This window comes from Geotrypetes seraphini, chromosome 7 (genome assembly GCF_902459505.1).
Source record: "Geotrypetes seraphini chromosome 7, aGeoSer1.1, whole genome shotgun sequence".
Lineage (NCBI taxonomy): Eukaryota > Metazoa > Chordata > Amphibia > Gymnophiona > Dermophiidae > Geotrypetes > Geotrypetes seraphini.
The window spans coordinates 38,376,423-38,401,799 of NC_047090.1; the positions used below are offsets into that span (position 1 = coordinate 38,376,423).

At 45.5% G+C, this 25,377-nt stretch overlaps 1 protein-coding gene across 7 annotated transcripts in view; it reads right to left on the reverse strand.

Moving 5' to 3' along the window:
* PTPRQ (protein tyrosine phosphatase receptor type Q) overlaps positions 1-25,377 on the reverse strand; it is a 294,193-nt gene that overhangs the window by 63,680 nt on the left and 205,136 nt on the right. For all 7 annotated transcript variants that reach the window (XM_033952701.1, XM_033952702.1, XM_033952703.1 and 4 more), the window contains 7 exons: positions 22,015-22,201; positions 18,663-18,907; positions 13,629-13,695; positions 11,649-11,807; positions 6,601-6,823; positions 5,864-5,937; positions 4,096-4,195 (listed from right to left, as the gene is read on the reverse strand). In XM_033952701.1, coding sequence (XP_033808592.1) covers positions 4,096-4,195; positions 5,864-5,937; positions 6,601-6,823; positions 11,649-11,807; positions 13,629-13,695; positions 18,663-18,907; positions 22,015-22,201 — 1,055 coding nt within the window. The remainder of the gene's footprint in view (positions 1-4,095; positions 4,196-5,863; positions 5,938-6,600; positions 6,824-11,648; positions 11,808-13,628; positions 13,696-18,662; positions 18,908-22,014; positions 22,202-25,377) is intronic.

Genomic DNA, 25,377 nt, shown 5'->3' on the forward strand with positions numbered 1-25,377 from the left:
AAAATATGTGCTTTATAAGAAAATATAATAATGTGTTTTATAAAGTTTATAGCATAGCTGGCCTACCCAGTGAGGTGTTCCTAGTGGTGATGGTGGCAGCGTGTCAATGTGTTGAGAGGAAGAGGTGGTCTGGGAAATTCTGCTGAGCAAACTCCGGGCCCATTTCCACCTCCCAGTTAGTCCACTCCACTCAACTGATTCACACACTGAGTGGGTCTTTGGGTGTTGTTTTGGGATCTCTTCCAGTGGTTTATCTCCTTCTGGTCCAAGGAAGGAAACTTTGTTATCCTTAGCATTGACCTACAGAATATGTTTGTAACAGCGCTGCTTGTGTGGCATTAGGCTATGTAGTGATCGAAAGAAAAAAACAGACCTTTGCACATTTTTGCACTATATGGTGGGTGTATGAGGAGATTCACATTTCCTGCACAGCTAAGTCCATGTGAAGTTACCTTGTGCTGTATTTGACATCTAGCAAGGTCTCTGTTTGAAAGGAAAGATCTAAACTTAAAAATGAAGTGGCCAGAAGTTATGGTAAAAGCAGATAGTGTAGCTGGTTTTAAGAAAGATTTGGACAAATTCCTGGAGGAAAAGTCCATAATCTGTTATTAAGACATGGGGGAAGTGTCTGCTTGCCCTGGATCGGTAGCATGGAATGTTGCTACTCTTTGGGTTTTGACCAGGTATTAGTGTCCTGGATTGGCTACCATGAGAATGAGCTACTGGGCATGATGGACCATTGGTCTGACCCAGTTAGGCTATTCTTATGTTATGTTCTCATCTGTAGGGGCCTTTGTTTTCACTTCTTATTTTAATGTATTTTTTTTCTGGGAACTTATCAGTGTTTTTTATAATGGGAACAAAAATGGAAGAGAATTAATGTGTGTGGAATGGGGGGGTAACTAATTTCTTCAGCTAAATAATTCAATCCACTTCAAACAGACATAGGAGAACTTGTGCACCATTCACACACCCTCCAACCAAAAACGTCAAAAGAAAAAAACTGTTCGACAACCTCCTAGCCATTCGAGCTGCAACACTCGACCCCCAACTCTACAACCAATTGATATCAACCACAGACTGCAAAACCTTCAAAAAGAAATAAAAACCCTTCTATTCAAAAAACACATAAAACCGAACTAACACAATCAGAACTGTCCCAAGCATCACCTGCAACTACTCCATATGTACTTCTAATGTCATGACAATTTAGACATAATTTATGTTATGTTATGTTTGGAATAATGGTTACATATATGAGGTTCAATAAAAGAAAATTTTCACTGCCTGTTTCTATTCTGACCATTTATTCCATTTCATGGTTATTGCAAAAAAAAAAAAAAAAAAAAAATTTTTACACGGGGGGGGGGGGGGGGGGGGGTGTCAAAAAATGATGGGCCCCGGGTGCCACATACCCTAGGTACGCCACTGCTTCAGACGTATGTTAAGTTCCCACAAATTGATTGAAGTTATTTACACAGCTGGCTGATTTAGCAGCAAATAAATTTACAGTGTTCCCCCGGTCATTTGTGGTCAGCGGTTTGCGGTCCCAGTCATTCGTGGTATTTTCCGACCACGACCGCCGACCAGAAGAGGACAGCTGGAGAGGCAGGAGAGAGCAGCCGGAGCATCGGCGAGTGAAGGAGACCCGGTGGATATAATATATTTGGATTTCCAGAAGGCGTTCGACAAGGTTCCACACGCTAGGCTTCTGAGGAAACTACAAAACCATGGGATTGAAGGTGATATACTATGATGGATAGCAAATTGGCTGGAGAACATATTGCAGAGGGTAGGCATAAATGGGAAGTTCTCGGACTGGGAAAATGTGACAAGCGGTGTGCCCCAAGGCTCAGTTCTTGGACCAATATTATTCAATATATTCATAAATGACCTGGAAGAGGAAACCACGAGTAATATAATCAAGTTCGCAGATGACACGAAACTATGTCGATCAGTTGGATCACAAAAGGACATTGAAGAACTCCAGAGAGATCTGAACCAGCTAGAAAAATGGGCAGAAAAGTGGCAGATGAAGTTTAATGTAGACAAATGCAAAGTGATGCATCTGGGTATGAAAAACAAGGAACATGATTATATAATGTTAGGTGTGACATTGGGGAAAAGCAAAAAAGAAAAGGACCTGGGAGTACTGATAGACAGGACCCTGAAGCCATCGGCACAATGCGCAGCGGCGGCAAAGAAAGCGAACAGGATGTTGGGCATGGCAAAAAAGTGTATTACAAGTAGATCGGCGAACGTCATAATGCCGCTTTACAGAGCAATGGTCAGACCACACCTGGAGTACTGTGTCCAACACTGGTCTCCTTACCTAAAGAAGGATATAACTCTGCTGGAGAGGGTGCAGAGGCGAGCCACGAAGCTAGTAAAAGGTATTGAGAATTTGAGCTACAAAGAACGCCTCGGAAAACTAGGATTGTTTACCCTCGAGAAGAGAAGGCTGCGAGGGGATAGGATAGAGACTTTAAAAATACCAAAAGGTTTTGACATAATAGAACAAGAAGCATCATTATTGACGTTGTCAAATGTGACTCGGACGAGAGGCCATAGACTAAAATTGAGGGGCGACAAGCCCAAGACTAATGTCAGAAAGTTCTGTTTTACACAGCGAGTGGTGGACGCTTGGAATGCTCTCCCGGAGGAGGTGGTGACGGAAATCTCCATTATGGGATTCAAGTGCAAGTTGGACGCACACCTGCTGACAAATCACATTGAGGGATACGGGAAAATAGGGTCTTCATCAGGGAACACCTAGGACGTAAACAGGGAACACCTGGATTGGCCTCCGCGTGTGCGGGTCACCGGACTGGATGGACCAATGGTCTGATTCGGTGGAGGCACTTCTTATGTCTTATGTATGCTCCGACCGCCTCTTCCTGCACTAAAGTCGGGCCTTACCAATCAGGAGCTGCGTGTCAAAGCAGCTCCTGATTGGTAAGGCCCGACTTTAGTGCAGGAAGAAGCGGTCGGAGCATATAGCGAGTGATTTCCTTCACTTGCCGGGTGCTCCGGCTGCTGTCTCCTGCCTCTCCCGCTGCCCTCTCCAGTCTCCCCCACGAAAAACCGTATTCGCAGTTTTTCAAGATTCGCGGTGGTTCCTGAAACGGAACCCCCGCGAATTTCGGGGGGGGGTACTGTATTCACAACTGTCTGTAACAGAGCTGCAGAAAGGCAATTGGAGGGAAATTCTATAAAAGACGCCTAAATAAAGAGGCGGTTAAGTAAAATGTCCAATTTAATCAGCAAATTGGCTTCAATTATGAACTTTAATAAGCCATGGCGCTTAACTGCACAGTAGGCATGTTTAGGGGTGGAGGACTTATGTGCAATTCTCTAAAGTACTTAGGCGCCTATAATGTGGGCCTTTAAAACCTTGGCTTACATTGTCGATGCCTAAGTTTTAAGTTAGACATGATTCTGTAATAGGCGCCTACGTGCGATCAACAAGAGATAGGCGCCCAAGTACAGAATTTGGCCCTTTGGGCCTGATTCTATATGTGGTGCCTACATTGAAGATGACTAGTGATGCCTAATTGAGTTCCATGTTATGCTTAATTGTTTTTAATTGGTTTAATTGACATGGTAATTGATCACGCCATTAAAAAACCAGTTTTAAAAATTTTAAAAGAAACAGTACGTTGAGCAGAATACTGGAAGGTGCCTAGCGACGTCTACCTGAAAAATAGGCATGGTTAGGGGTGGAGAATAGGTCTCTTTGTTAGGCGCCGGTACATTAGGCCAGGAACACCATGGCCTATTGTACCGGTGCCTATCTTTAGGATGCTAGCGAAGCCTATGTCAAGTTAGGCACCGGTAGGTGTGATTCTATAAACAACGCCATTTTTGGAATCAGGCCCTTTCTGAACGATAATCTCTATAATTCCTGCCTCCTAATGGTATCTTATGCGTCCTATTAATTAAGCTTCTGGCCCATCAGAAACATTCAGAGGCAATTATAAAGAAGTAAAGGCCGCACTCTTCTCAAATGGTCTAGCAATAAAATCTGAAAATTTGTTTTGGAACAACAGTAAACAGTTGTTACCCACAACAACATGCATTCCACAAATGGAGTACCTTGCAAAGGCAAAGATGGCCGCCACCAGAAGAACAAGCGAGAGAATGCACAGTGTAACGGCAAGAATGATTTCAATGGTTCGTTCAGAGATTCCCTCTGCTGCAATACAAAGCAATTGGACTTAGGCATAGAACACTGTCTCAATTCTTAAGCAAAGAAGGCATTCTAGAGAGAGTTCAGTTGGTTGGATTTTCATCTGTCCTCAAGGATGTATAGTCAACAACTTCTACGATCATGATGCGAGGAAAATGCAGTGTTGTAACAAATTTCTCCTCGGAAACCTGTGTAATCAGCACACTAAGGGCTCAATTCACCCTCAGTGCTCAGAGTTGGATGCCATTTATAGGACAGAATTTGGCGTTGGGGATCCAGGCGTGAGGATTTGCAGCAAGTAAAACCTGGTGCATATTCTTTCACCTAAATTACAGTCGGATCGCCCATATTCTATAAATGCGTGTAAATTCCAGAAACGCCTCCGATTTGCCCATGCCCTTCCCATGGCCGCGTCCCCTTTTTGGATCTGTGGGTAAAATTTTACGCAGGGATCCCGGCACCAAAAATGTGCATATAAATTTTAATGAATGCCAATTAGTGCCGACAGTTGGTTATTAGCACCCGATGATCAGCGCTAATTGGCTTATTTGATTTGCGTGTGGAAAATGGGCATGCGCCCACATTTTTGCATGCAGTTTGCATCATCGTATCGTCTGTAGAATTAGGCCATTAGGGCTATATTCTATAAACACCACCAAAGATTTGGCGCCAGTAAACACCTAGATTGCGCCTACCAGCGCCCAACATAACCAGCTTTAATTGGTACAGTAATTGAACGCACCATTTAAAACTGGTTAAAAATACATTTTAAAAAGATGTAGGCACCGCCATGCTATAAACGCTGGAACTGTGCCTACAGCATGGCGCCTAAGGATAAAAGTAAGCATGTTTACGGGGTGGAGCTGGGCTTAGGCATTACTAGGCATCTCTACGAGCGATTCTCCCAAAAACTTAGGTGCCAAAAATGTAGGCCTTTAAAACCCTGGCCTATATTACTGAAACCTACATTTTTTCTTAGATGCCGGTAGCTGCGATTCTGTTAAAGATGCCTAAGTGTGACTGACACATGGCCATTGCCGTTTTTCTAGGTGCCGGCCCATTTCTGCTGTTTACAGAATCCAGGCCTTACTGTACATGTGTGAAGAATAAATATATAGGGTTACCAGATATTCCTGAAGGAAAATCCGGACCCATGGCCAAGCCCTCAGGCCCGCCCAGTTCCATCCCGTTCCACCAATGTCATGCCCCGTTCCACACCCCCAGCCCCACCCACTGAAGTCACACACGCGGATGCCCTTTCCCAACATGATTTTGACGGGAAGCTTTTCAAAACCCGGAGAAAGTGCTGGATTTTGAAAAGGAGGGCATGTCCGGGGAAATCCTGACATTTGGTAACCTTATAAATATAGCATGTTAATTTTTAAAGTATAACAAAAGTTAGTTTATATGTTATCACCTATGTTTTAATTGTATGTTTAACTGTATTGTACATCGCCTAGTAATTTAAAATAGGCGATTCATTAAGAATAAACTTGAACTTGAACTTAGACCAGAAACGGAGGAAAGATGCAACCGACAGAAAAGGTACATGCATTTTATTCCAAAAATAATCTAAGAAAATAGAATATTTCTTGAATACAGGAAGAACGTTTTCCCAAGATGTTCAAAATTGGATTTAGACATATTGAAAATGCCCCTCTGTATTTTCCTTACCCAAAGTCTTGACCGTATCCGAATACTCTGAATCTGTAAATTGGCCTTTGATATTTATTGCTCTAAATTTGAACCTGTAACATGAGAAGAATAATCAGTTGAGTTCAACAGAAATTTTGCAGATCTTCGGAAGCTGTAAAGCAGTAATATTTAGGGATATGGGGAACAGAAACTGCCGGGGGCCCTGAGCCTGCAATTAATATGCCGGTGGGGGTGCTGGAGGAGAGGCGCCATCGAGGAGAAGAGGTGCCGGCATCAGCGCTGGCTGACTGCCTACAGGATGTGCCTCTCGCCACAAGAGCCACGTCCTGTAAGCAGTCAGCCAATGCTGGTAGCTCTCCTCCTCGCCGCCGTCTCACAGCACACCCAGAATCTCACTATGGCACACAGTTTCCAATACAGTACTCCCCCAAAATTCGCAGGGGTTCCGTTCCAGTTATCCCTGAGAATTTCAAAAAACTGCTAATGTGTTTTTTTGCCTGTCAAAAGGCAGGAGAGGGCAGCTGGAGCGCCGGCAGGTGAGGAAAATCACTCGCAGTCTGCTCCAACCGCCTCTTCCTGTAGTAAAGTCGGGCTACACCAATCAGGCTTTGACATGCAGCTCCTGATTGGTGTAGCCTGACTTTACTACAGGAAGAAGCAATCGGAGCAGACCGCAAATGAGCGAGTCCGCGATTCATGAACCGCGAATTTGCAGGGGAACACTGTACACTGATACAGACTATGACAACACTTACATATATTGCTTTCGTGGTTTGAGTGGGCCATTGCAATATTTATCTTCACTGTTCTGCAGGATGCATGTATCATCAGCACCAATGACGTACATATCTTCTTTGGCGTTCAGTCTTTCTGTTCTCTGTGGGCATGGTGGATTTGGGAAACCTTCATTTGCAAAATAAGGGCTGGGCTTCTTGAAGTAAGCTTCATGCCACTTGGTAATATTTCCGCTGTTTTGAGCTGGTGCCAGGGGAGAATAAAAGAAATCATTCATATTATGTAAAGAACGTGACAGGAAAAAATAAGGAAATCAGGCAGAATACTATCCCCTTAATTCTAAATAAAAACGCTGAAATTAGACGCACAATTTAATTGAACAAGCTAATTAAGTGCCAATAATTGGCATTTCAACAAGCAATTAGTGGCAACAATTTGAATTAATTGCAAGTTATGTATGTAAATTTAGGCGCAAGATCCACATCTAAATTTTACGCACGTGTCAAAAAAAAAGAGGCGTGGAAATGGGCAGGTCTTGGGCAGGTTATAGAATAAGAGTGTTTGCATCACATTTTTGTTGGTAGAAATGGCTGCGCCTAAAGTATGGTGTGGTTCACGGGAGTAAGCGTTATTCTGTAAAGTGCGCCTAACTTTAAATGCAGTTTATTTTTGGCGCTTTTTTTTTTTAGGCACCATATACGAGGTGTGATTTTTAAAAAAAAATACGGTGAATGCTACTGCCAATCGCCATCCAACGGGAAGCGGTGCGTCAAGCCTTAGCAACAATGTGTGACAAGTTTCAAATTGCTAGGTGTGGTCAGTCGGTTGTGAGCTACGGTTGAGAGAAGATGTGTTTTAAAGCGTGCTGTAAATCATGAACAGCAAACTACGTGAACATTTTTATTTCAAACTGCAAAAAACGTGCTAAAGAAACACACGGAATGTTAAAATTAAGTTTGTGGTGACGCTGCAGTGACCATGAAGACAGTTTACAAGTGGTTCGAGAGATTTCGTAATGGTTGTGAATCGGTTGAAGATGAGGAGAGACTGGGATGTCCTTCAACATCAAAAACCTACAAGAATGTTGAAAGAGTAAGCAAAATGATTCGATCAAACAGGCGAATGACTATCACAGAAATTTCTGAGGAACTGAACATCTCTTATGGTTCTGTTCAAAACATTTTTCCCTGTCTGTCCCAGTGGGCTCACAATCTATCTAATGTACCTGGGGCAATGGGGGGTGGGGGGGATCATAAGACATAAGAATTGCCGCTGCTGGGTCAGACCAGTGGTCCATCGTGCCCAGCTGTCTGCTCCCACGGTGGCCCCTAGGTCAAAGACCAGTGCCTTAACTGAGACCAGCCCTACCTGCGTACGTTCCAGTTCAGCAGGAACTCGTCTAACTTTGTCTTGAATCCTTGGAGGGTGTTTTCCCCTATAACAGACTCCGGAAGAGCGTTCCAGTTTTTCACCACTCTCTGGGTGAAGAATTCCTTACATTTGTACGGAATCTATCCCCTTTTAACTTTAGAGAGTGCCTTCTCGTTCTCCCTACCTTGGAGAGGGTGAACAATCTGTCTTTATCTACTAAGTCTATTCCCTTCATTATCTTGAATGTTTCGATCATGTCCTCTCTCAGTCTCCTCTTTTCAAGGGAGAAGAGGTCCAGTTTCTCTAATCTCTTGCTGTACGGCAACTCCTCCAGCCCCTTAACCATTTTAGTCGCTCTTCTCTGGACCCTTTCGAGTAATACCATGTCCTTCTTCAAGTACGGTGACCAGTGCTGGACGCAGTATTCCAGGTGGGGTCGCACTATGGCCTGGTACAGCGGCATGATAACCTTCTCTAATCTGTTCGTGATCCCCTTCTTAATCATTCCAAGCATTCTGTTCGCCCTTTTCGCCACCGCCGCACATTGCGCAGACGGCTTCATCGATTGTTGACCAGTACTCCCAATTCTCTTTCCTGGGGGGTCTCTCCGAGTACTGCATCACACATCCTGTATTTGTGTACAAGATTTTTGTTACCAACATGCATCACCTTACACTTGTCCAGGGTGCTGAGGCTGTAACTTACACCACTGTGCCACACTCTCTACAGTTTGAATACTTTTACTGAATAGGCAAAGTTTTCAAGCCGATGTTTGGTTGCTGTTTAATAACCATTTCCTCAGGAAATCTTTTGGAACGTTGCCTTCTGCATGAGAATTGAAGACACATTGCTTTACAGCTGCCATATGTACAGAAATGCATAGGTTACTGGCACTGTAATATCAAAATTGAGATAGACATGGGGTTGCCACCGCTTGCCCTGGATCGGTAGCACGTAATGTTGCTACTCTTTGGGGTTCTGGAATCTTGCTATTCTTTGAGATTCTGTCTGGAATCTTGATACTCTTTGGGGTTCTGGAATGTTGCTACTCTTTGGGGTTCCGGAATCTTGCTATTCTTTGAGATTCTGCCTGGAATCTTGATACTCTTTGGGGTTCTGGAATGTTGCTACTCTTTGGGGTTCCGGAATCTTGCTATTCTTTGAGATTCTGCCTGGAATCTTGATACTCTTTGGGGTTCTGGAATGTTGCTACTCTTTGGGGTTCCGGAATCTTGCTATTCTTTGAGATTCTGCCTGGAATCTTGATACTCTTTGGAGTTCCGGAATGTTGCTTCTCTTTGGATTTTGGCCAGCGACCTGGATTGGCCACCCTGAAAACGGGCTGCTGGGCTTGATGGACCATTGGTCTGATCCAGTAAGGCTATTCTTATGTTCTTATGTACCTGAAAGTGAAATATTGGAAATTTCCCTATTTCCTGGGCATGTTAGAAATGGACTTAGTGCATGGAAAGCATCACAGCACGTGCTGAGCCCATTTACTAGTGTACTTTAGAGACGTACCCCCAGAGTCTATAAGTGGCATGCGAATTTCCATGCACAGAAGTGTGTGGAATTAAATTGGCTAAGAAGCCAATCTGTGCCAGTAATTGGGTGACCAATTACTGGCACACATTACCGGAAAGACGTGCTTAGAGTCGAGTCGGTTCAGCGGATGGCCACTAGGATGGTCTTGGGGTTCAAGGGTCTCTCGTACGAAGAGAGACTGAGCAGACTGCGGCTCTACACTCTAGCGGAACGCAGGGAGAGGGGGGACATGATTGAGACATTTAAGTTCATCACGGGACGTGTCGAGGTGGAAGATGACATTCTCTTCCCCAAAGGACCCTCGACCACAAGAGGGCATCCGCTTAAACTTAGAGGGGGGAAATTTAGTAGTGACACCAGGAAGTATTTTTTCACGGAAAGGGTGGTAGACCACTGGAATGAGCTTCCGGTGCAGGTGGTCGAGGCCACCGGCGTGCTCGACTTTAAGAGAAAATGGGACACTTACGTGGGATCCCTACGTAGGTCGAGTCACTAGCATCTAGACTATTGGGGTGGGTCAGTGGAGTGGGCAGACTTGATGGGCTATGGCCCTTTTCTGCCGTCATCTTTCTATGTTTCTATGTTTTTATCAATTATTAATGTCGATTGACAACAATTTGGATTTGCACTTGTATCTTGTTAAGCGCAATTCTATAAAGATCTGTGCATTAATCCGAGAGTATGCAATTCATAAGGGCGGGGGGGGGGGCGTGGCCATGGGAGAGGCATTCACGAAAGATGCACGCAGTATTACTCAATACCAGGGATCTGCGTTTAGATGACGTATCTGAATTTATACCATGTTTCAGCTGTTATTCTATAAACAGTGTCCGCCTCAGAAAGCGCTGCATGTAGATTTATTTTGGCGCCTTTTATAGAATCTAGGCCTAAGTACTCTACCATTAACCATGTAACTATTTAAAAAAATCATTACTGAGTAAGGGCCAGGGCTAGCTTAACCTACGGACCAGGTGAGGCTGAGGCCCAGCGCTAAAAGGTGTCAAAACGCCTGGGGCCGTGATATCACCGGCCTGTAAGTTAACTTACCCACACTTCCCTCTTCCTCCTCCCTCTGCTGATGCTGCTGCCCAGTCTCGGCAAGATGCGGCTTTAAAGATCCATGCCCTGCCCCCGCCCTCATCCAAACCCCACCCAGCCCCTCCTCCCATGCTACTGCCTGGTCCCAGCAGGATGCAGCGTCATAGGTAGGGTTATCAAATGGCCGGATTTCCCCGGACATGTCCTCCTTTTGTGGACATGTGCGGGGGTCCAGATGGCTTTTCAAAACCCGGCCCGATGAGAGCAGGCAGTGGGGGGCGGGCCAGAGGTGGGGCTAGGGTGGGATTGGTGGGCGGGACTGAAGCATAACATGGCAGGGATTGGTGGAACTGGGCAGGTCTGGGGGGCAGGTCTAGGGGGGTCTGGATTTTACTATAGTAAAATCTGGCAACCCTAGTCATAGGCCAGCTTCCACAAGATGGGAGGGCCAGCGTTGGCATCACAGGAGTGTGTGACACCTCCCTCCTTTGATGCTACTGCTTAAAATTGATGCTGGCCCTCCCTCCTCATGGCAGCTGGCCCATGAAGCTGCATCCTGTGGTTCATAGACAACGGCGCGAAAGACAAAAGCGCGCATCGACAATTAAGTGCAGCGCGCGCCGCCGCGCCGCTCTAAATTACAGTTTTTAGGGGCTCCAACGGGGGGTTTTGTTGGAGAACCCCCCCAGTTTACTTAATAGACATCGCGCCGGCATTTTGGGGGTTGTAACCCTCCACATTTTACTGTAAACTGAACTTTTTCCCTAAAAACAGGGAAAAAGTGAAGTTTTCAGTAAAATGTGGGGGGTTACAACCCCCCACACCCCCCACAACGCCCCCATAACACTAAAAACAGTATTTTAGAGTGGCGCGGCAGTGCGCGCTGCGCTCAATTGTCTGGGCGCTCCTTTGTCCTGGCGCGCTTTTGACCTGACACCGCATCCTGCTGGGACCAGGCAGTAGCATCAGAGGAGAGTCAGGGTGGGAGGGTGGGCTGTAATATCTTGAGCCCACCCTCATAAGGTCCTATGTTATTACGATCAGAAAGCACAGCCCAGAATGGACTACAGCACACATTCTTCACGTGTTGTCCAAGTGTCATCTTTTATCCTACCTCCTAATTCTGCAACAAGAACTTGTATATTCTTCAGTGGACCGTGATCATCGTTAAAGTAGCAGACAGGCATTTTAATAGTGACGGTCGTAGAGGTAACGAGTAACGTTCCACTGGGGTCGTAAGCAGGTACTGGTTTCTTGCTGGGCTGGGCTGGCGCTATTAGGAAACAGAGAGAAAATATCTCACGCCGTGACTGATAAATGCTGTCGGCTCCAGCCAGAACGTTTTTCAGCTTAAGAATGAAATAATGGAAACTGGTCAGAGCAACTGTGGAGACCAAGGGGTCCTTTTACAAAGGCGCGGTAGCGGTTTAACGTGCGGAATACCGCACGTTAAACCATCTGCCTCGCTAGTACCTAACGCCCTCCATTGACGAGGCGTTAGGATTTTAGGCTATCATGGGGGTTAGTGCGTGATGAAATGTCCGACATGCTAACCCCCGTAGCGCGCCTTGATAAAAGGAGCCCTAAGATTTTGCAAACCTCATTGCATGCTCTTAAACCCTAAGAGGCAAATTCTATACAGCGTCCCGATTGTAAGCAGTGGTAGGCGTCTAATCAGCCAATCGGGACACACGTTTAAAAAAAAAACATCCCAAGGCAGGCTGCCTACATTGTAGGCATCTTTGCGAGCCTAGGGTGAGCTTAGGCAGCCCTAGGCGGGTCCCTAGGGCCGCGATAGGTGCCTGAAATGTAGGCCAGCAATAATGCTGGCCTACATTTCAAATAGACATGGCCACTGAACTGATCATAGCATATTTTGACAGCTGCAATCAAGCTTATTGACAATAAAGGTTATCTGGCTACAGATTTTAATTTATTCTGCTTCTTTTTTGCATGTTGATAGTGATGTTCTCTTAGGATTTTGAGATTGTGCAAGTAATAAATGTCGTCAATAGATAAACAAAATATTTGCCACATCCTTTCTTTTATTTGTCAAAAAACATGAAGGTCAGTCCCTGGTGACTACGCTTTACCATGTTTTCTAAAAAAGTTATAATCAAAACAGAGAGAAAAAAGATTTCTGACGTTTCACAATAGTTTGTGTAGGTGAGCGTCAAAAGTGAAGAGATGACAGCTGAGAAACATAGGTGGTGAGTTTTTCTGCCTCTAGAAGCTAATTAGTTCAATACTTTTCAACTTAGCAACATGTGTTCTGCCTGCTTTATTTTGACAGCCGTATAAATCACTGCCACAGACGCAATCTCGACAAGTCCTAAGACCCGAGCCTGGTAACTTTGCAAGACCTGATTCATTTCCAAAACATCTAATTTAAGCAGCTATAATGGAAACAAATCAAGTCAGTGAAGAGTAAGGTTACCGGATTTTCCCGAAGGAAAACCCGGACCCATGGCCACGCCCCCCAGGCCCGCCCAGTTCCGTCCGCATCCCTCCCCATCCCACCCCCACCCCCTTGACCTGTTTGTGCGTTGGGATGACATCATGCGCATGTGCATGACGTCGCCGCTTTGCGTCCGTGTATTCGCGGAGGCCGTCCCGACGTCAGAAGCTTTTCAAAACCCGGACAAAGTGCTGGGTTTTGAAAAGCTGCCGGACCCCCCGGTCGTGTCCTCAAAAGGAGGACATGTCCGTGGAAATCTGGAAATCTGGTAACCCTATGGGTTATGAAAGTAGGTTCAGAGCAACTATTCTTATCGGTGCAGAAGAAATCCAATCTTTTGAAAATGAAAATCTTTTGAAAATGTGCTCATGTGCATCTACAGTATATACTGTAGATTATGCTAGAACCTCTAGAAACTTCATTTACAGATAAACTGGACTTATGTCCAAGATGTCCATACCTAGTGCCCCTTGAACACGTTTTAAGATGTTTTTGTTTGTTTTAAGAAGGATGTTTCTACTGCAAATTCTAAATTGTATGTTAAGAGTTGGCTGGTGTCTGCTTAGCCTTTACAGCCTCCGTGGAATTAAAGTATAAAGCCTGAGCCCACAAAGAAAGGGGCTGACCAATCGGTACCTTTAATATCCATTGTCACTCTCAATGGAATCTTTGGTCCTGCTCCAGCTCCATTAACTGCATAGATCTTGAAAAAGACAAAACGATTTGTATTCATTGAACTCTCTGGTCAACATTACAGCTCAAATTCTCTGCCATGCAAAATGTAGAGACAGTGGCGTAATAAGGGGGAGGCGCTGTCTCGGCGAAGGCGCAGGCACCAGGCCTCCTCTCCGTCTCCCGCTCCCCCAACGCCGCGCGCATCACTCCCTTCCCCCGTACCTCTGTAACGTTCCTGGATCGAGCAGCAACCCCCTCTCAACCTGCAGTCATGTCAGCTTCGGCTCTTCCTCCGATGTCACTTCCTGGACCCACGCATAGGAAGTGATGTCAGAGGAAGAGCCGACACTGGGGCGACAGCAGCTTGTGGGTTGCAGCTCGCACTAGGAACGCTACAGAGGTATGGAGGAAGGGAAGCAGAGTGCAGGCGGGGGCAAGGAAGGAGCATGTGGGGTGTGGCCTCTCACCCTCACTGTGCCACTGTGTAGAGATCACACGGTGCCTTTATTAAAATAACTCCACTGGCATTCATCACACGCACAATCAAATTTAAGATTCTTAAATTAACACATAAAGTCATTCATGAGAGTAAACCTGTCTAGCTGGCCTTTCATATGGCCACTCCCGCTGCCTTCGCTCGCTGAACAATGATAAATTATCTTTCCTCTTCCTTCACAGGCAAAATGAGACTCATACTCCATAGCAGTGCTTTTTATTTTTCCTTTCCCCCTTTCTTTGGAATTCTCTACCTCATTCATTGAGATCTGAGCCAGGGCAGGATTAACCAATAGACCCAGTAGCCACGTGCCTAGGGCCAAAAATGGTCAGGAGGGGCCCAATGAAGGAGGGCATCAACATTGTTTTTCCAAACGGTGATGGGCTCCTCCAGCATCGATTGGCAACACGACCCCCACCCCCCGATTAGCAGCGCGAGCCCCCCCTCAATCGGCAACGTGGCCCCCCCAAGGTGGTGGGGCAGGGCAGGGGGCCTCTAGGCACACAGTGTACTTGTGTGCCTAGGGGCTCTCGACGAATTAATCCTGCCCTGATATGAGCGCTCCTATTCCAACTTCCGCTGGGCTCTTATAATAGGGTTACCAGACATCCGGATTTCCCCGGGCACGTCCTGCTTTTCAGGGCCATATCCGGGCGCCTGGATGGCTTTTCAAAACCCATCACTTTGTCTGGGTTTTGAAAACCTTCTGGCGACGAGCGACGTCGGGACAGCATCTACGCATGCGCGGATGGAACGCGGTGTTCTCATCGCGTCACACCAGCGCATGCTTCCCAACGAGCAAACAGGTTGAGGAGGTGGGGGCTGAGGGCGGGACTGGGGGGTGGGGACGTAACGGGGCGGGACTTGGCCATAACGGGGTATGGTCAAGTGGAACAGGGTGGACCTGGAGGCATGACCATGGGTCAGGATTTTTGTTCCCGAGAATCTGGTAACCCTATCTTAAAACCCACGTTTATCAAAATCACATATGAAATTACCGGAGTGGGGGTTGGGAAAGTCATTGCATGGAATCCTCGTGTGATCTTAACTTAGACTATTATTTTCATGGAGTTCCTTTTCTTACTTTTACCTAAATTTTTTTTTCCTTTTTGTACAAACCCCTTTGATTTGCTTTTTTTCAAAAAAGAGTGCCATAGTAAATCTTAAAAGAGATGGCAAATGATAATAAACAATTAACTGTAGGCGCACGCACTTACACTAGTTCAGTGGCTGCCTTAAAAGATAGTTGCCTATAACCCATGCATGTAACTGCCTGACTATGCCCCTCCCAGTTCCACGTCCTCTTGCAGTTCCAAGGGCTAGATTCACAAAGCAAACTGATCGTGTATCGATCGGTTTGCGACCCCTTTGCGACCTGATTTCCCTCCGGCCCGATTCACTTACCTCTCTGCCGACCATCCTCCGATCCGCGCATGCAAATAAGGGCAACGGCATGCAAAGTAGGCAGGGACGTGATTCACTAACCAAAACCCTACATCACCAACTGGGCTGGCCGATCACAAACAAGCGACTGTTGAGGACCAGTCACTCAAGCCCTTTCCGGATGCCCTGCCTTCTGCCGCCCTGCTCTCTGCCGTCAGCCCCAATCTCCTGCTGCCCCGAATGCCTCCTGCAGCCCTGACTCTCCTGCTGCCCTGATCTCCTGGCTGCCCCTATGGCCTGCATCCCCTGGCTAAATGGAAGGAGCTGTCTTTTCTCCTGTAGCCCCAACTCTCCCGCTACTCGACTCTCCCGCTGCCCTGAACACCTGCCTGCCCCGACTCTCCCACCCTTCCCCGCAGTGCAAGCCCATGGTTTTAACCTGCGGGCTTAAGCAGGTTAAAACCAAGGGCTCCAAAAAAGAAACAAAAAATTTCTGCTGGGCCCGGAGGTCCAGTGCATGCGCAAGCCATCTACAGATGGTCTGCGCATGCGCTGGGATCGCTATAGCAGTGGTCTCAAACTCGCAGCCTGGGGGGGCCACATGCAGCCTGCCAGGTACTATTTTGAGGCCCTTGGTGTGTTTATCATAATCACAAAAGTAAAACAAAACAGTTTCTTGATCATACGTCTCTTTAGCTATAAATGACAATATTATTATTATTAAGATTTAGCCAAAAGGAAAGATTTATCTAATATAATAAAGAGCTAGCCCCGCATGCACAGTCCTATTTGCGTGTTCCGTGCGCTGTAGGTCTGTGGCCGCAGGAGTGCGCATGTGCGAGTCCCCAGCCTTGACCAGTTAGCTGCATCGGGCGACAGGAGCGGCTCTGGCAGCGGATGGCAGGAGGAGGGCTCATGGTCCTGCTGCCGCCGCTGCTCCTGTTTACAGCGGCCTGCACGTCGCCGACTCCCCCCTCCCGCAACAACCGCTACCGCTCCTGTTCTTCCCCTCCCTCCAGTCACCGCTGCCATTCCTATTTAAAACGGCCTGCTGAGGTTCGCGGCCGGCTGTAGCGAACCTCGCAGGCTGCTCTCCACATGGTAGCACGTTCCCTCTGACACGATCGCGTCAGAGGGAACATGCTACTGAGGTGAACAGCGGCCTGCGAGGTTCGCTACAGCCAGCTGCGAACCTCAGCAGGCCCTTTTAAATAGGAATGGCAGTGGTGACTGGAGGGAGGGGAAGAGGAAAAAGAAGGGCCATGGAGCAGGCAAGAAAGGGGGCTGTTTTGGTGGGAGGGTTGTGCTCAGTGCAGATAGCAATCATGGGGGGGGGGAACAGAAAGGGGCCATGGAGCAGGTAGGCATTGCAGAACAGGGGGAGAGGGAAAGGAGGCTGCTTTGGGGGGAGGGGTGTGCTGGAGGCAGATAGCAATCAGGTGGGGGAGGAACAGAAGGGGGCCACGGAGCAGGTAGGCATTGCAGAACATGGGGAGAGGGAAAGGGAGCTGCTTTGGCAAGCAGGGGGGGCAGGGAGACAGACAGAAAGAAAGACGGACAGACAGGGGACCAGGGAGAGACACAGACACAAAGAATGACAGACAGACTGCGTCCAAGGAGAGAAAGACAAATAAAAAACCCCCAGACATACAGAAATCTATTCTGGGCGAAGGGAGGAAGGCAGTATGGAGTGCTGCTGGAAGGAGGGCTTCGAGCCGCACAAGACTGTCCCCAAAGCCCCTGCGGAGAGTTGGGCCAACCTCTCCTTCCTCACCGACGCCGAAGAAGCTGCAGGCCCCGCTCCCTATCGCGCTCTGAGCACTCACGATTGGCTGAAGGGTGTCATGCCAGTGCTGCAGGTACAGGGGGATGCTTTTGTTGCAGAGGTGTGCTGGGGGGTAGACAGCTTTGCTCGGGGGGGGAGGGGGAAGACACAAGGGGATCAGGGAGAGGGAAAGGGGTATGCTGGGGGCAGACAGCTTTGCTCCGGGGGGGGGGGGGGGGAATGACACAAGGACACAGACACAAAGAATGACACACAGGGGGCCAGTGAGACAGACAGAAAGGAAGACATTCAGGAGAGACAGCCAGTGTCCAAGGAGAGAAAAACAAATAAACATAGACAGACAGACAGCGGCCAAGGGGAGAGAGAGAAAGAAAGAAAGACAGACACACACATCTATTCTAGCACCCGTTAATGTAACGGGCTTAAAGACTAGTAAACTATAAAGAGTTTTACCTCATGCAAAATTGTCATTTCTTTAATAAGACATTAAATATTTTTTTCTGAGGCCCTCCAAGTACCTACAAATCCAAAATCTGGCCCTGCAAAGGGTTTGAGTTGGAGACCACTGGCTTAACTGTAACCATGACATCCAATTTTTCTTTGGGAAGCAGAGCTGAGATTGTGATGTCATAATGCCTCATTCCACCAATAAGAGTTAACATCATCAGTGATGTCACAATGGCTTGATTGTCCTGTTCTCCCCTCTGCCCTCCAACCCATCCAGCAGATTAACCGTTCCCCTTAACTCAGTGGTCTCAAACTCGTGGCCCGCCAGGTACTATTTTGAGGCCCTCGGTATGTTTATCATAATCACAAAAGTAAAATAAAACAGTTTCTTCATCATATGTCTCTTTAGCTATAAGTGACAATATTATTAAGATTTATAAACTATAAACAGTTTTACCTCCTGCAAAATTGTCATTTCTTTAATAAGACATTAACTATTTTTTCCTGAGGCCATCCAAGTACCTACAAATCCAAAAGGTAGCCCTACAAAGGGTTTGAGTTGGAGACCACTGCTCTAGAGCGATCCGGGCAGGCAGTTGGGGGCGTGATTCCGATCGTCCTCATTTGCATGAGGTGATTCATGAATCATCCCCCCCGGACACGGATCCGATCCGATCCGTGCCCTTAGTGAATCTAGCCCCAAGTGATTAAGGACAGTTACAGACACAATTGCCAATTAGTACGAGTTAGCACTAATTATAGCCAATAATAGGTTGTTCAAGCCAATTAGCAGCTTTATTAATCTGTCTTCTTAAAATCCTGCAGACATATCATGACATCTTACTAAAAGCAACAAAGTCGCATTAATTCTTAACCCCCTTACACTTATATTATAGGTGTTTCCTCCTTTAAGCCCCTCTATCAGAGCAGTTATCGAGCTGTTTGATGTTTTAGTTATACTCAGGTTGTGAATCTGGGAGATGGTCAGGTCATCCTCTCTGTAAACCACAGCTTGATAGACTTGGATTTGCCCGTTGGGTTCCGACGGAGGCACGAATGTCACCTGGAACTTTGTGACTTCATTTGGAATCTTCTGATAGGTTAAGTTCTTCGGGGGATCCGAGGGCACTAGAAAAATCAAAGCTATGACTGTACAACAAATATTTTTGCAACATGATAAACAATTCCTAACACGTCAAACTCAGGACCTCTTCTATCAAATTGCGCTAGCAGTTTTTAGCGCAGAGAGCCGCACTGAATGGCCCGCGCTGCGCCCGCTGCTCATAGGAACTCTAGCGCGGTTTGATAGAAGAGGCCCTAAGCCGATATCCATCAGGCAGGTAATAAGTACAGATACAGAGCTGAAAGCAGGTGAGCGGCCTTATCCTGTAGCAAAGCAGAGGAGGGCATGCAAAATTTTGATAATAATTGTCGCTTGTATTATTTATTTTTTTTAATTAATCTTATGAATTATTGACAATCAAGCGAATGCAATCAACTTGACATAGAACCAGAAAAATACCAAATAAATAATATGAAGGATAACAAGGGCTCCTTTTACTATACCATGGAAGAGCTTCTTACCGTGGGGCTGGTGAGGTAAATGCTCCGAGGTTCATTCAATTCCGAGGGTCAGAGCGTTTGCCTCGGCCGCCCGCGGTTAAGGAGCTCTTCCGCGGTTTAGTAAAACCCAGTGCAAATCTCTTAACATTTAGGCCCTCTTTTACAAAGGCGGTAACGCGGCCATAGGATAACATGCACGTGTTTAGTGCATGTGTAGCGTGTGCTAACATTTTGCGCGCGTTATAAAGCATAGCGCATCTTTGTAAAAGAGGGGAGTAAGTAAGGGGGTCCGAGAATAGCAACTAAGAAGAAAAAAGAAATAAGTAATTAACGAGAGTAGCGGCACAGTTCAATCCTATCCTACTGCCGGTTTGTGCGCGCGTGCAGCCAGCTACAAGGGGATGCGGAAAAGTTCCTAAATGTATTTATTTAATTCGTTTTTGTTTTCTATCCTGTCCCTCCCTAAAGAACCCAGGACGGGTTACAGGTCAACATACACAATTTGCCCTAGCTGCAGTACACTTTTTTTTAATCCTAACTCGACACATACTAGGGATTTACAATCCGTAATAAACAGTTTACAGGTTAAATGAGTCATACTTTACAGTGCAAGATTTTTCATTACACTTCTTCCTCCGTATTCGCGATTTCAGCAATCCCTTTTTCAATTATTTGCAATTTTTAGCTTGCTGGCTCCTCCTCCCCCTCCCCCAAATGACATCAGCTTGCATAGAGAAATCGCTGATTCCAAGCGTTTACAGAGAAAAATCGCCGATTCCCAGCACTTCCTTCACCGTGTTTTGCCTCTACTTCAGGCACAGGCCAGGTCTCCCACCATATTATTCGCGGTTTCAGCATTCGCGGTTTCGATTATTCACGGTTTTTAGCTTGCTGGCTCCTCCCCCCAAATTACATCAGCTTGTCGTTTTGTATTACTGCGTCTGTGGGGCAAGAGTGCCCCCCCCCAAGAAGTGTCTTCACAGAGCACAATGCATAGGGGGTAAGAGGACGGAGGCAGGAGGGGAGTTCATTTGCTTTCGTAGTGGGTCAGACTAAACATTTTATGAAACTATGCTTTTGCTTTTCATTTGTTTGTTTTTAACTTTTCTTTTCTGGGTTTTCTCCTTTTAAATAAAGTAAATGAAAAGAACAAACCTTAAATTGGTTGTTTTTAAGTATCAGTGCATATTCCTGAAAGATTATTAGGAGAAAGTCAACAGACTATATTCATATAAGAAAAACACTGAGGATAAAAATGAGAATATCTGGAGGAGTGGCCTAGTGGTTAGAGCTGCCGCCCCAGCCCCCTGAGGTTGTGGGTTTGATCTCAGCACCGCTCCTTGTGACCCTGGGCAAATCACTTAACCTTCCTTTGCCCCAAGATAGATAGGGAAAAGAGTAGAGTACCTGATCACTATTCAATGCAAACCATTAGGGTATATAAATAATTTTTTATACTATGACCCTGATTCCTTAAATGGCACTAGAGATTTGGCTAGGTGTGCCAAACTAGGCGCCTATCCAGGCACCTAACTTATCCACCCCAGTTTTACCAAACCGTAGCGTGGTTTTTAGCGCTGGCCTTGGTGGTAACGGCTCCCACACTCATATGAGTGTCAGAGCTGTTACTGCAGTGACCGGTTCTAAAATCCATGGTATGGTTTTATAAAAGGGGGATACATTTTTTTTTTTTTTAATTGGCTTAATCAGCACTGGTAATTGAAAGCGCCATTAAAAAAATAAAACAATTAAAAACTGATTAAGAAAAATTTATTTTCTGATAGGTGCTTAACTCGGTAGACACCTACCACCTCAAGGTAGGCATTATACCCAAGTGCCTACCGGTGACTACATGGCAGTAGGCATGGTTAGAGGCAGATTTGGGGTAGTGTTTGGGCGTGGATTGATTTACCTTACCCCCATGCTGCAGTAGGGGTTTCTACCGAGGCCCGGAGTGCTATGTGGTTCCCATGCTGCTCCGACGCTCGTAGAATTCTATGAGCGTCAGAGCAGCATTGGAGCATTTAGCACTCGGGCTGCGGTAGAAACCTCTACCGCGACTTAGTTAAAGGAGGGGTTAGGCGCTCTCACTCAGGCCAAGAAAATTCTGGCCTAAACGGCAATGCATCTAAGGATTCAACGCCTACCAGTGCCTAAGAACAGTTGGATGTCGCTAGGCACGATTCTATAAATGGCGCCTAGCGGTTGATTGAGATCCGCGCCAAACGGCACCTAGGAGTTAGATGCCATTTATAAAATCAGGGCCTAAGAGCAGATATCATGGTTTATTTATTTTATTTGTCTGTTTTTAGTATTTATATACCACTTATAACATAAGTGGTTTCCATTCAGGTACTCAAGCATTTTTCCCTATTTGTCCCGGAGGGCTCATACTCTATCTAAAGTACCTGGGGCAATGAGGGATCAAGGGATCTTTTACTAAGGCACACTAAATGCTAATGCATCCATAGAATATAATGGGCGTGTTAGCATTTAGCGCATGCTAAATCGGATAGTGCGCCTTCATAAAAGATCCCCTAAGTGACTTGCCCAGCGTCACAAGGAGCAGCGTGGGATTTGAACCCACAACCGCAGCTCTAGCCCCTGCGCCACACAATTCATTAGGTGGACCTCCAAACCATAATGCATTAGATCTAAATAGACTGACGTACCCGCTTCAAGGGTGGTGACAATGATTGGATGAGTAGGCTTGCCTTCGACGTGGGCCGCGTCTTTATCTCCGGTAAAGGCGACAACCACTACCGAATACCTGGTAAACGGTTTTAAATCAAACACGTCCAAGATCCGACTCTCGTTGGCCAGCCTTATGAACTCCGTGTTATAGTCATTGCTGTCCACCTATTACGAGACAAAAGAATCAACGTCAATGATGTTTGTCAAATAGAGGAATTCTGAGAACAGAGAGTCAGTTTTTAAACCCTGTGGGTGTCAGGCAGGTCCACAGATACATTGTACTAGTTAGGCATGCAAATACAGATATTCTATAACATCGCGCCTGGTGTCTGGGGATGCCACTGACCTACCAATGCTCCTCTCGTGGCCATCACATCCTTCAGGGTTTCATACTAGGAAATTTAGGTGAGCAAATTATTGAATAGGGCATAGGGCAGATTCATGCATTAAATCCTAAATAATGCTTGCTAATACCAATTTACTGATTTTTATTGCCTAGTTAGCTACTTACCATATTTTTGTGCATATAATATATTCATTAAATGCTTTTTTTTTTTTTTACAAGCCATGAAACCCTCAGTACGCTATATGCATGAATGCACTATACAAGCATTAGTTTTACATAGCTACTGTCTTCAGGGTCCTCCCTTCTCAGAGTCCTCTGCACATCAGCATTTTCTCTTCCCCTAGACTACCTTTGCGCTGTCCACTCTTCTCTTCTATCCTCTCTCCATAACCCTCCTTACTAGTTTTAGTAATCCGCTCCAGCAGGGACTCTCATAGGCAGTTTTGTGCATCATCAGAGACCTTTCCTCCCCTGACACAACTTCCTGTGTACAAAAAGTCCACCGTGGTGTCCATCTGAAGGCTTGGGGAAATCCACTGCTTATTCCTAGGATAAGCTGCATAAAATCTGTTTTACTACTTGGGATCTAGCTAGGTACTTGGGACCTGGGTTGGCCACTGTTGGAAACAGGATAATGGGCTTGATGGACCTTCAGGCTGTCCCAGTATGGCAATTCTTAAGTATAGGACAATCCAAGCCACTGTGACATCACTGATGAGGTTGGCTCTTAGGCATTGGTGGAATGAGGCATTGTGACATCACAATCTCAGCTTTGGAATGCTGCTACTATTTGGGTTTCTCTCAGGTACTTATGACCTAGATTAGCCACTAATGGAAACAGGATACTGGGCTTGATGGACCTTCAGTCTGTCCCAGTATGGCAATTCTTATGTTCTTATTACTTAGGTGTCTGTTTTAAAGGATGCCAGCAAAAACAACTCGGATGTGTGAAAATCAATAATGTTAGAATATACACTTTCACCAAAACAATATGATAAATGTCGCAAAAAAAGTGAACAGTACTGCTACAGTTTCAATAAAGGGAGTTTCAAATGAATGGAGGAAAAAGCCTCAGACTGGAACCCTTCCACCACCACAATGGTGGTCCAAGGTGGTTGGGCGAACACCTCACCGGCAAAAAACCTCCAATCTTGCTCCCACAATATGTAAACTTAAAGCAGGGCTGTTTCGTGCAAAAAGATAGAGGAAATGTCCACTTATCTTCTCAGTTGATCGGTACACCGACGGTGGCCAGTGTTTCACATATCTGCTGCCTCAGGGTGTAAAACGATCCGATCGAACTTTAAACAGGACGCTGAACCGCATCTCATTTTACACCCCGAGGCAGCAGATATGTGAAACGCTGGCCACCGTCAGTGTACCGATCAACTGAGAAGATAAGTGGACATTTCCTCTATCTTTTTGCACGAAACAGCCCTGCTTTAAGTTTACATATTGTGGGAGCAAGATTGGAGGTTTTTTGCCAGTGAGGTGTTCGCCCAACCACCTTGGACCACCATTGTGGTGGTGGAAGGGTTCCAGTCTGAGGCTTTTTCCTCCATTCATTTGAAACTCCCTTTATTGAAACTGTAGCAGTACTGTTCACTTTTTTTGCGACATTTATCATATTGTTTTGGTGAAAGGATGCCAGCAACAGATCTGATTTATTTAATTAACTGAAGCCAACAAATATCTTTCAGAAGGAAAATGGTGGTGAATCAAGCACTTTGTATCTATCCCAATATTGTTTGGGGAATGATTTTTCATTTGTGTTTCAATCAATTATTGTTTGGAATTCCCTTCCACTGGAAATTGGGCAGATACCAAATTACTTGACCTTTAGAAAAATAGTAAAATCTGTTTTCTTCGAGGAATATCTATGTTAGGAGATTCTCACTATATACTAGATTAGGCCAGGTATGCTAATTTGGATTTTCCGGCTTCTTAAACATGTAATCCGCGTTGAGTTGCATTTGCACTTCCCAATACCTTCCTGATTCCCCAAAGCAACCTCATCTACTCTTTATCTCCACTAGAAATTACCAGATATCTTCTTCTTGTAATACGTTTTTTTGTCATTCTTTTGTAATCCGCCTTGAATCGCAAGGCAATGGAAGAATAGAAATCTCTAATGTAATGTAATATAAGACCCGAATTATATTAATTGTATTGTATTGTTCTTTCTGCAGCATGTAATACTGAGAGCAAGTTAGGTAGCTGCGGTCTTTACAGTCGTTTTCCCACTGGGTGGCTTATATTAAATGCAGCTGCTGAAGTAGATTAACATGAAGCATATTTTTTTCCTTTGACAGATGTGTTTCTCAGTTCCCCACTGAGAGTTAACCTCACCTAGAGTTTCACATGCACTACACTGACATTCATTTCCTGAGATGACTGTCAAGGTGAGGTCCATTTTTCACCTATTCCATATATCATACGGGTGATACGTGGATGACATTTACAATTTCATAAGTGACAGAGGTACGTCTGAAGTCGGTATATATATGTCTACTGCATTATCCTAAACATGTCACATTGTAATATTCTACTTAGCTGAATAAGCTAGCTGCAGAGGTGGAGAAATACTCCCTGTACTGCCAGTCCAATTTATCAGTACAATGTATGTATTTATCCAGTTATTTAACTTTCATAAATAGCATTCTGATAATGCAGGACCTTTGCGTAATTATTTCCTGCAAAGCTACTTGTAAGGATCTTCAGAAATTTGATGGGAGACCTCAAGGGCTCGAATGGGTATGATGACAACAAATCATAAAAGTATATGGAATCCAGGACACAGATGTCCCAGTGGATAACTGATCATTGACACCAGACAACTCAATGGAGACAGATTTGAACTCTGGGAGAAATGCTACTAATAGAAGACGATCGATAGGCAGACTGCTTGCAATTTATGGCTTCTGGTCATAACCAGGCATCATTCCAATTTTTTTATTTTCAAAGTCTTTTTTTTATTAGTTTTAAAACTCAAATG